This window comes from Gadus chalcogrammus, chromosome 3 (genome assembly GCF_026213295.1).
Source record: "Gadus chalcogrammus isolate NIFS_2021 chromosome 3, NIFS_Gcha_1.0, whole genome shotgun sequence".
NCBI lineage: Eukaryota > Metazoa > Chordata > Actinopteri > Gadiformes > Gadidae > Gadus > Gadus chalcogrammus.
Genome location: NC_079414.1, coordinates 8,494,640 through 8,507,159, shown reverse-complemented (window position 1 = coordinate 8,507,159; position 12,520 = coordinate 8,494,640). Strand labels below are relative to the sequence as shown.

The 12,520-nt window shown below is 43.1% G+C and overlaps 1 protein-coding gene across 2 annotated transcripts in view; it reads left to right on the top strand.

Annotated features, from left to right (window-relative positions):
- The first annotated feature begins 222 nt into the window (after nt 1-222).
- LOC130379134 (inactive rhomboid protein 2-like) overlaps nt 223-12,520 on the top strand; it is a 28,485-nt gene continuing 16,187 nt past the window's right edge. The window contains exons 1-4 of one of the 2 annotated variants that reach the window (XM_056585774.1): nt 223-331; nt 4,131-4,264; nt 8,526-8,683; nt 9,540-9,688. In XM_056585774.1, coding sequence (XP_056441749.1) covers nt 8,537-8,683; nt 9,540-9,688 — 296 coding nt within the window. In that variant the 5' untranslated portion in view covers nt 223-331; nt 4,131-4,264; nt 8,526-8,536. The remainder of the gene's footprint in view (nt 332-4,130; nt 4,265-8,525; nt 8,684-9,539; nt 9,689-12,520) is intronic. The other variant, XM_056585775.1, reaches the window with a different exon arrangement.

Below are 12,520 nucleotides of genomic sequence, written 5' to 3'. Positions count from 1 at the left end.
ATACTACTGCGGTAGTATTTTACTGCGGTGAGGAAGAGACATGAGTTGTTGGGTGCCACTTGATGTTATGTGTCCGTTCCTTATATTATTATAATACAAATTTAAGAGAACCCAGTATACGCTGTTACACTATTGCTATATGACTTAAAAACTAAATGGATTTGTGGAACATTCGATTACCCGAGCATGTCTTGAACGCAACACTGGTTTCAATCGCTCCGCCTCCTGCTCCTTGGAAGAGCTCCGACCGAAGAGGCTACTGGGAAAGGGATGCCTACTCCGAGAGGGCACGTTGGCGAGCCCCTGCTGATACTAGTGGATCTGTTTTGAGGTGAGTGATAGACTGCTTTATTGGTCTCATTATGTATAAATTATCCATTTTATCTTCAAATGTACGCCACTATACAAATTTTAGTGCTAATAATAATTTCGAAAACATAATAATACACAACGGCGTAGGCGTGCTGATGTTGACGCGCCGAGCAGATCATAGCTTCAACCGAGATACAAAGACATGCCCCTGGGAAGCAAGCATGTCTTCGCAAATCCGTTGATTTTGTATCTTCCGAGAAAGCTCCAAACATTAAAATGTAGGACTGGTCTATCTAAATGCTTTGTATAAACTTTATTCTGTTAGCCTTCCATTTTGCCTATACAGGGATTGTGACAGCAGCCCTTCCTCTGCTAAGTTACTGTGCGAGTTGACGTGGCTTGGTTGGTGTTTCATTTATTTCCCTTAATGGGTTCACGAAACATTACACTTCAAGGTTACAGGTTTTAGTGTAATATTTAGTGGCTTGCCATTTCTAATGAACTAAACATACTATGAACTAATTACACTCGAAAATAAATCGCCCTTTTCCCTCTGTCATTGGTTCACTATGAAATAGGGCGTTTGAGTGTCTGTGTGAGTGGGTGGGGTTGAATTATATCTAATATTAGTTTTTTTATTCCCTGTACATTCCCATGTTTATTAGACATCACATCTTTACATACTACGGTTAACAAATTAAAGAAAAAAAGTATGTCCCAAAATTAACTCTTACCTCCTCTGCTGCTGCCCGACACACCTTGACATACCTTCCCACCCATCTGCCTCTCCAACACCTTCCACACTTACAAATCGTTACCCAAGACTCCCCGGAAAAAGTATGTCACCAAATTAACTCTAATATCCTTACCTCCTCTGCTGCCTCCCCCCCCGACACACCTTCCCATAACTTCCCACCCAACATCTGCTTCTCCAACACCTTCCACACTTTCAAATCGTTACCCAAGACTCCCCGTTCCGCCTCGCGTTCCTGCTGCACCGCACAGCCCACTGGCCAAGAGTTTAACCCCTTGCCTACTGTCTTTGTTGAACTGCCCTTTTTTTGTTGCATATTGAACGTTTTAAATTAGGTATTAAGCTGCATATGAACAACCATGATGACAGGAACTGAAAGTATGCTAATAATTGATAGTATTCTTATGGCCAAACTGATGCCTTGTAGTTGCCATGTTTACTTCTATCTGCATAAATGTCTGCCTTTCAATGCAGTCCTTCCTATCTTATCAAAAGGTATTCCATCCTGTTTTTTATCTATAGCGCCCCGGTTAGTGCTACTGGTTTACAAAGGCTGTTAGTTTGGGTGGTAATGAGTGTTGCGTAACAATTGCAGGTTTTTGCAATCAGGGGAGGCATTTTTTCAATTTAAAAAAAGTTGGCTACATTCCCAAGAACATGTTATATCCTGTGTGAGTCCATCTGGTCTGTTTGTTGTGCTCGGTCACTCTTCTTCATGAAGTTGTGCTTTGTTGTGTACTGCTGTTGTTAAAGACTACACTGAGTAAGCTGCTGTACCGGCAATTAGGTTTTATTGCTTCTAACATCGAGCTCTACACTGCACCCCTTTGTTATATACAACAAGAATTCAGTTACACCACAATGCACCTGTTTCTCAGTTCAGCAGCTGTAAAGTTAACTGCGGCCTAACCCATATTGGGCAAATTGTATTTGACTGCATCTCAAATGCATTTAACCTACCATGGTCAGACGAAGACCATCTCAACTTATCAAAAATAAAAATAACATATCAACCGATATATATTTTTGTTCTATATGTAGAGTCCACCTTTCTGTATTGTTATATTAAAATGAATCAACTGGATATACATTTAGATTTTGGTAGTCTACTGTGCTGTGAGAGTTTGGAGGTTCAACAGTGTGGCCCATGGTGCTATAGTAGGCCAATTGTGTGTCAGGCCATGTCACTACTCCCACCACCGCAGTCTGAGTGCATCCCTGGAGCAAGGGTATGGATCTCACGAGTTACACTGTTTGGCATTCTTTCCTAGTATGCCAACCCACGTTTTCCACTCACAGCTGCATACCAGAGCATTTTATTTTGGTTGCCCAGGAAGTGCTTTAAATGCTAAGTCCTCATAAAACCTTAAATGGTGTTGCATCCATTTAGATATTGTAGTTCTTTCCATTTGGCATGTTTCTGTTTGGGTACTGACTGACCCATTTCTACTTGGATTGTTTATCTTATGTTGTGTTTGCCTGTAGAGATGACATGGGCGCCACCTATCCTGGCTCATGGTGGTTTTGTACCCACATAATGCTTGGTGCTAGACTAAATAACTACCAGGTCTTCAAACAATGACCCCACTCATCATGGCTTACTATTGGTGATCTATCGCTCATGGTCTCATAACCAATGTGTTTGAATCTAATAACATCAAGCAGTCCTAGCAACCACCGTGCACGACCAGACACGTTCATAGTAAAAAGATGGCTGACAGGCTTTGTATTTGAGCAGAGGAAGAACTAGGAGCTGTCAGATTATTATTTCCACCATGCCCTAACTTTCCACCATGCATTCAAGACGCTAAATCAAAGATGTAAGTTCCTCTGGCTTGAGCGCAGGTTAGGGATCTGTACCAAAAATATATATAAATATCTGCTAAAAATAATCTATTCTGAGAAGTAGGGTATTCTATCATGGGAATATCTTTAAAGTCTTTATAGCTGCATCCATCTGCTTAGAAGCTTCCACAGTTCCTTCCTGTTTTTGAACTCATGGCCGTGTTTCTACACATCCAACACTCAAGTCATTTCTTTGATGTTGAATAGTCCATTATTTTAGTGTTGGAATACGGCTGCATACATCAGGCATTTGCCGCAGAATTCTCTTGCTTTGCGTGACCAGACATGCATGGAGAAAGGGGTGTGCGGGCTGGTTCTGCTATGTATTAGCATTACCCCTTAAATGAATTGGAATCTTGGGGTATTTTGCTTCTTACTTAAAAAACAGGTTTCAAACCGGTAGATGTGGGACAGCTCTTTGAAAGCATAAAAATGATAAATTGAAATATGCAAGACTTCAATATCCAAACTTCCCTTAAAATGAAAGTTATTGAGATATTGAGGCCGATTGCTATCTATAATTCACATAAAGAGTGGCGTTTGTGTATGGTCTCCAACTGCCTTTTAGAACGCCAAAAATGAGGAAGTTGGTTAAATTGCCGCTTAGTCATGCACACTTACTGGATTGAAGCATAATAATGGTAGCTGGAAAGTAACAGAAACCCGATGTTGTGTTGAAGCTACCTGGACATTAAAAAGGCGTTGTTGTTCTAGCTGTCTCCACATTCTTGGGATGTCCTAGAAAGGCCAAATTGTTTTTGATAAGTCTCCTTCATGGAACACCTCCCATCCCAGCTGCACTTGACCCACCTTCCTATGAGCCGACATGGTTTCCATTGAATCCCCAATAATCGATCCATACTAATGTTAATAATTTATCAATGCACAATATATTAACGTTGATGGGTGTACTTGTTGCTGTTTCCTTAAACACTCTCTACCACTAGTATTTGCATTACAATGTTGTTCTCTATTTGCTTGTCTGAAGTGTTCATCTACAGGTTTACTTGGCACCTTCTGTACAGCTTGCCTTCTTGAAAGTTAATCATTGACAACTATTGAAAACAATGTATGGTTTTAGAAAATGTTCAATCTGCAACAATCCATCATTCAATGGATCTTTCATGCATCAATCCCACGATAAGGTATTTTGATGTAGAGGAAATGCTCACTAAAACTGAAAAAACAAAATCAAATCCATTATGTTCTTTTTTTCCAGGAACACCAGAGACTATTTATGAACACAAAATGGAAAACTCTCCTGTGCGAAGGTGACACGGTTTTCCTATGGACCTTTATCTTCTGCAGCTCGACAGCACCAGCGAAGACTGCTTCTTCTGTCAGCACATAATAGTAAGAGCCTTAAGCATTTACTGACAAAAACAGATTGGGGAGGACACTGCACTGATTCATTTCAACGGGAGATAGATGGATTACAATTTAACAAGGGGAAATTTGGTCATAACAGCAGCTTACCATGAAGCTGTTATCACTATTTAAAGGTAATACAGGTTATAAAGAATGAATATAGTAAATATAATAAAAAAAATAATGTAGAGTTTAATTTTGGCAATGCCAAGGTTTCTTCATCAATTTGAATTGTGCTGCAATTTGAGAGCCTGCTATGGGGGATTGCCCATGGATGTTAATGGGCATGTGAACGGAAGGAGAGGCTTTGAGATAGGTTAAAATAGGCTCCTCCCTCACACATCCGCCCCAAGGATAGGCTTCTCCCCAACACATCTGCAACTGGAATAGGCTCCTCCACCACACATGTGTCCCAGGGATAGGCTCCTCACCTATAAATTTCCCCCTTGGATAGGCCCATCCCCATTCATGTGCCCCTGGGATCGGCTCCAGCACGGAGTGACCCCCCCCCCCCCCCCCCCCTCCCTCTGCCCTAACCTGACATTGAGATAACCAGGAGGAAAGAAGAAGATATGGCTGAAATACAGTCCCACACGACTGTTGTCAACCATATTGTCCGTACATCCTGACTCTTTGGTGTTGTCATTATTCATAGCATAAGGATCTAGATTTGGGGGATTTTTGCTGTCTCAAATGCTTCACTGGCTCTTCCCATCACTGGGAAGAGCATGCATTAAAATCCTCTGAACATTTTGCAACCTATGGGTGACATGGTAGAGTAAAGTTTCTAGCAGTTAGAGATAATTACAACTGGGCTATCTTTTGGCGGCCTTAATGGGCCTTCTTTTGGCCCGTCCACAGCCTTTTTAAAGCCATTCAAAGTGAGTCAGTGGGTTCAACATAATGGCTCTTTATCTGCTATTATAATTATGCCTCAAACACACACATGCACGGGTGGTGGGGTCGGTCCCTTGAGGATATCTGGCTAAACTCTGATGACACAGTGTCTGGGAGGTAAAATCATCAAAGCACTCACTCACTCGCACACAAATGGAAAAAAGTAAATAAGACGGAGAACAGTTTCCAATGTCTCATTATGAAATGACCAAATATTATGTAATGTGTTCGTAACTCTTGACTTCGTAGACTTGAGCGTGAGTCAGTGCTGTGATCTTATCAGAGTTGAGGGAGAGGATCACTGTCTTACACTGCTTCCTGGCTCAGTTAGACGTGAGCGGCGCTGCTAACTGCCCTCTAATGGCTTTTGGTTCATATGCAGTAACATGGCTCACAGAGCCAGCTAGTGGCGTAGCACACCTTTGCTCTACTGCAGCATGGCCTGTTAGCACTTCTGCACATGTTGGCAGGCTTTTAGCTATCACAGGAATACTAGTGGCAAATCGTTTTTTGCTGTGGTGAACTAAATCAATAATGAAGTGTAATAGCAAGTGTAAAATGCTAGCCTAACAATTTACTGGTTCTTGAATTGTAGGCTACAATAGTAGTTCTGATGGAGTATACTGAATATACCATTAGATTGTACATTTGTACGTATTTATTTAGCTTTTTTATGTTTTGAATTGGAGAATTTGCCAATTTTTTATTCATAATAATGTCTGTCTGTGTATTGCTGAGAACGTTTAATGATTAGAAATGTTCATTGTGTACCAGGCAAACATGCCCTCATGTACCCAGTCTGCTGTGCTGCTATAGAGAGTTTTACTGTTCAACACAGGGAGAAAATCAAGTCCCAACTGATAACACTGACGGTGGATGATAATAAAGATGGAGAGGATGATCATCTATTGTCATCCGGAGTGCAGACACCAAGTGATGATGTCATAGATGTAATCATATCCCCTGTCAGGTAGAACAGAGTCTTGCTCTCGCTCACTCGCACGTGTTTCTTGCTGCTGTGTGGTCTGCAGGTCTGCCCACCATCTAAGCAGCACACTGTGTCCATTAGCTAAACCACTGCCTATTTCATTATCTAAGTGGTTGGGCGTGGTGTGTGCAGCAGCAGTCCCATGGGGCACTTGCCCAAGGCCTCCCTTCCTCCCCTCCCCCTCTGTTGTCCTCCACTCTGTTAGCCTCCAGCATGCTTGATGACTACCCCCCCCCTCCCTCCCTGGGCTGTCTGAGAATAGTTGTACAAAAAAAATCATTTATTTTTAGTTTTATTAGGTTTTGACCTTTTGACGAATTATGAAAGCACAGGCTTCTGTCTGCTGAAGCTCAACAGTTTTTCAAAAGCCAGTCCTCTGACACAATAGTGTGTGCTGCGTGCGCAGAGATGTTGTACGGTAATCGTTTCTTGCCGTGGAAACGAGGCTGCGCTGGGTGTCAGATTTCCCCCCCAGCCCCCCACCCCTGCTGATATAACACAGCCTCCACTGTTGAACTGAGCTATAAACCTTCGCAAACTGCTTCCCTCCACCTGCCTGGGACCCCGCTGCAATCTAGACATGTAATGGACAGGCCCAGGCTGGTCTTCACTGGGCCACGGGTGGTTATCACTGGGCCCAGGGTGGTTATCACTGGGCCCTGGATGTTTATCACTGGGCCCTGGATGTTTATCACTGGGCCCCGGATGTTTATCACTGGGCCCAGGATGTTTATCACTGGGCCCAGGATGTTTATCACTGGGCCCAGGATGTTTATCACTGGGCCCAGGCTGTTTATCACTGGGCCCTGGCTGTTGATCACTGGGCCCAGGCTGGTCTTCACTGGGCCCAGGCAGGTCCTCACTGAGCCCCTTCCCTGGTAGAGGTGTTTCCGATTGGTATAACTAGTGGGATCCATCCTGGCTTCAGTCTCAGAGAAAGGGATGGGCAGGAAGGACTTACAAAGCGACCACTGTTGAGGGGGACTGTGTTGTGATTGTTCAAATTAATGCTGGCGGGGATATGTAATTCTGCTGCTATGATGAATCAAAGTACAGTCCTATTGGACGTGGAGGGGAACTACAAGTTCAGCTATACAACAAAACCAATGTGAACGGCAGTGTCTTTGTAGGCGCTGTGCCGTTAGTGGTTTGTTCAGCGTAGAGGGGCCTTTCTCATTCTATGTTGTCTATCCTTATTCATGTGAAACGTCAAGTATCAAGTTCTTTCCAACAAGCTCACATTTTTTGAAGAACGTTAAATTTAAATAAAAATTCCCGGAAGTGTTCTCGACGCGCCTATTTAACCAACGACGCAGTTGGTAACTTGTGTAAACATAGAGGCATAGATATCCCAGCATTCAAGCTGCAGAGCAGATCAGGAAGGGACATTTCGGCGATATTTTGTGTGTACACACATGCTTGCGGTTCAAGAGGATTGTGTTGTTGTTGTTTTTGTTGTTGGAGTGGTTGGACTTGAGGGGCCCAGTGCCCTGGATATGACCACAGCCACGCTGTGCCTTTTTGGAGTCTTGGTTGATTATGTTTGAGGCTGTTATGTTATGACGTACGTTAATGCACACTTGACTTTGTACCTTAGAAAGTGATGTACTCTTGTTGGCAGGATGGAGAGAGACGGAAGGAAACTATTTATTCATGACCAGAATATAATCGTTTATCAATCCCCTGGCCCTCAGGATGTTGTTGCTTATCGTTGGCCATTTTGTTACAGCTATTTTTATGAAGGACAATGATCTTATCTGTTGAATATTAAACATTCAAGGTGCTTCACGATGTTTCAATGTATTTTAACACATGAGCAACAGAAACTTTATGTATGCTTTTGATTAAACTGTTGTGTTATTTGACCTGATATTGGTACCTATTTTAACAATGGGCAGTTGTTTTGGAAATGACCAGAAAGATGGCACCCATAAAAGTTGTCTTTGTACAGGGATTCTTAGAAACTAAAAGCTAGGTGGAAAATACATTGATACCAAGGCATGGGTAATCAATGTCCTGAGCTCTGAATAGTTATGCAAGGTTGCTGTCTTAAAGTGTGTGTGTGTGTGTGTGTGTGTGTGTGTGTGTGTGTGTGTGTGTGTGTGTGTGTGTGTGTGTGTGTGTGTGTGTGTGTGTGTGTGTGTGTGTGTGTGTGTGTGTGTGCACTCCATCTACAGATAGCTGCATGCTAATTAGCTTTAGCATGCATTATAATACAGATATCACATAAGTGTCCAATGAAATGTTCGTCTAATGTGGTCAGAAAACTAAAACGTCTTGTAACAACTTATTGCTCCAACCCTGTTGCAGCAATACAACAAACCATCCCACCAGGGCTCTTAACAATTCTTCTCCTTTCAGGAACCCACGCCATGTCGTCACAGGAGGGGGAGGAGCCACCTCCATACAGCAGCCAACCAGACAGCCGTCTTAAGAGCAAGAAGCCACCCAGCCTGGTCATATCCATCCCTCCAGAAGAGGACCAGCCAGAGGTCCGTGTCGACGACGCCTATAGACAGGTAGCTTGGCCCCCTGTTGACTTTTGACCTTCTTCTTACTCGGCAGTGACAATATGAGTTCAGGGGCACAACTCACCATATGCAAAGGACAATGTAAAACGAATGGGGAAACGCATAGTGTGATTGTACAGTTCTCTCAAACAATAACCAACTGACCCCCTCTTGTTTCTATACACATGACTGTACTGGGCCCCTCTGGAATCTAGGGCAGCTGAATAGCGGTCCAGTTTGTGGGCACAAGGCCCATTAACGTCTCCATACACCCAGAATACCACTCCCGTTATCCCAGGGAGTGACAAGGCCCTCGGCCATCTCTTACCTTGTATCGGGTCCCCGCCTGGCACCGTAATGGGCCCATAGCCTATAATAAAACTATGCCTGCTAATGGTACAGTCTCCTCAGGCCTGCGCAAGACATGCAAGCAGGGCAATAGAGTCTTCCTGTTGAATGGATACACACCATTAGCGACAGAAGGCAATACCTGGCCAGAATTAATTGCTCATTCGTAATAAGTAAGGAAGTTAGGGAGCTTTTGCTGACATCTTAGCTGTTGCGATTTTCCTGTCTAAAAGTATGTGCATGTGTCAGAATTTTTCACTTCTCCCTCAATTCAGATAAGGAACGCTTTTTTTAGTGAATGCTTGTTATGATAACGAGAAGAGCTTGATTATTTGTGAGGAAGTGAGACTTCCTATCCACCTCTGTCGTGACAACGCATAAATAAAGACCTTCCTGTCATGGTTCTGCAAAAGTGGTTGAACTTAGTTTCGAAGGTCATATAATTGCAACTTTAAATGATCTGTCAGGCATTTTCAAAGTTTCCCTGGTGTGAAAAATAGCTTCTGTCTTCTCCCAGCCCCTTCGACCCTCTCTGAAGAAGGATGCGAGCCAGGGGGCCAGCCCTAGAACAGGCAGTGCCAGCGGCCCTGGGGATGGGGACCTGTCTGGTCGTGAGAGGAGGCCCACTCTCAACAGACAAACCTCCCTCTCAAAGAGCATCAGCAGGTGAGCATAGCGTGCAGCACAGCACGCAAACCCTTTGTAGATGGAGGTTAAATTCAGCTTTTCCATATTCAAGAGATTTTATTTGGTATTGAATTTTGGTGTTTCCACAACGAGACTCGTCTTGGGGGTTATCTCAGCCATGGTTGAGAAGGAATCGGGGGGGGGGGGGGAGGAACTTTGGCTTCAACTCCCTGAAGTACAAGATCCACGACAAGGAGGAGAAGGTATTGTTGCCCGTGATTGTCTCCCGCCGGAGCCCCGCTGCCCACTGCCGCCAGGCACCACCGCCGCGAGGCACGCTGCCGCTTCCGATGCGTTGGTGCCTCATCAGTGGGCAGCGGGGCTCCGGCGGGAGACAATCGCTTTCTCCTCCATGTCTCGTTTCTGTCTACTTCAGATTGATGTGGAAGAACCAGAGACGTCAGAGATAATATATATTATATGATATAGATATCTATGTAGGCAAGGCAACTTTATTTATATTGCACTTTTCATACACAAGGCAGACTCAAAGTGCTTCATATATAAACATTGTCATGCAATAAAATAATAGATAAGTAAAAGAAAACGTATGCAAAGAAATGGGTAAAATAGAAAGTGCAATGTATTTAAGATCAGATCAACAGTCTCTCTGGTACCCACGTCGGGACTTCAACCCGACCTGAAGGAACTTGGTACTTTCTCTGGGACTCCAACCCGGATTTTAGTACTCCATTCTAGGACTTTAACCCAGATTCTAGGACTCTAACCCAGACACACGTCGGAACTCTAACCACGAACCAAAGACCTTATTCTGGGACCCAGACAGACGTCGGGACTCTAACCCAGACAGAACTCGGGTCTTTTTCTGGGACTCCAACCTGACCTAAAGGAACTTGGTCCTTTCTCTGGGACTCCAACCCAGATTCTAGGACTCTACTCTTCTGGTAAAAATAGAAAATAAAGGGAAAGTTAAAAAGGCCTTTTAGTAATAAAATATAAAATAAAGGCAAAGTTCAAAAACAAGCTTTTTAGAAAGTGCAGTTTGTTTAAGATTTAGCAGAAAGCTAAAGCAAACATAAAAGTCTTCAATCTTGTTTTAAAGGTGCTCAGAGTTGGGGCAAGTCTTAAATCCTCAGGGACTTTATTCCAGCTATTTGTTGCATAGTAACTAAATCCTGCTTTCCCATGTTTCGTGTTTACTCTTGGGATAATTAACAGATTGGTCTCAGAAGATCTTAATGTTCTAGAAGGCTTATGTAGTGGAAGCATATCAGTTAAATATTTTGGGCCTTAACCATGTAGGGATTTATAGGTTAGCAACATGATTTTAAAATCAATTCTCTGACCTACAGGAAGCCAATGTAACGATTTAAGAATTGGTGTAATATTTTTACATTATTTGGGCTTTGTTAGAACTCTAGCAGCAGCATTCTGAACAAGCTGAAGCTTCCTTAGAGTTTGTTTTGGGAGTCCTGTAAGGAGACCATTGCAGTAATCAAGCTTACTAGTGATAAGGGCATGTACAATGTATAATATATTATTTAGATATAGAGCTCCAGGACTCCCGCCAGAGCAGCCGGAGTGTTCTAGAATATTTACAGAACACGGCCAAAGGCTGTGTGCACCTCGCCATTGCGAAACATCCACTGTAAACAGACCGCATGGTACCTTGGCTAAAAGCTGCTCAGGGCCACACCCCCAGCCCCCTCCTTTATGGAGGTAGATTTGTTTCTTTATTATGCAATCAAGAATAATAGGTTTGAGAGCAAAACTTTCCACACTGCAATCAAAATATAGATTTGAGAGCAAAACTATCGACACTGCAATCAAAAAATGTTTTATTGCAAGATAAATTAATGTGATAAAAAAAATATTAATGGGAATCCAAAAGTTTTGTTTGCAAACCCAAAAGTTTTGTTTGCAAATCCAAAAGTTTTGTTTGCGAATCCAAAAGTTTTGTTTGCGAATCAAAAAGCTTTGTTTGCGAATCCTAAAGTTTTGCTTGCGAATACAAAAGCTTTGCTTGCTGTTGAGCTGAATCTCGTGGGCGCGGCGGTGGCCAACAACATCGCCCTGCTCTCCTCTGCCATGGTCTCCTTGTCGGCTGACAGGGAGGCCTACGGGATTTTCAGGGCGCGCAAGCGCACGGACGGGACAATAAGGCGAAGCCTAGACGGCGTAGCCTACATGAAATAGAACTCCCTCTCTCGTTACTAACTGTGGATGTTGCCAAGCTGTCACTCCGATCGAGACTGGCCAATAGAGACGTGTCTTACATCTTTCGGCGTAGGTCCCGCCCACGAGATTCAGCTCAACAGCAAGCAAGGCTTTTGGATTCGCAAGCAAAACTTTAGGATTCGCAAACAAAGCTTTTTGATTCGCAAACAAAACTTTTGGATTCGCAAACAAAACTTTTGGATTTGCAAACAAAACTTTTGGGTTTGCAAACAAAACTTTTGGATTCCCATTAATATTTTTTTTATCACATTAATTTATCTTGCAATAAAACATTTTTTGATTGCAGTGTCGATAGTTTTGCTCTCAAATCTATTTTTTGATTGCAGTGTGGAAAGTTTTGCTCTCAAACCTATTTTTTGATTGCAGTGTGGAGAGTTTTGCTCTCAAACCTATTATTTTTGATTGCATAATAAAGACACAAATCTACCTCCATACTCCTTGACCCGCCTCTCTCCTTCTCATTTGCATTAAAGCTCCAGACACCGAAACGGTGCATTTGGTGAAAGCTCAATGTGCGACTGGCTCGTAGTGGCTGTAATTCTGCACCACGGCTGAATTTCGGGAACGCCTTCAAATACTGCGTTAGGGGCCCACTAATACCTACATTAAAGG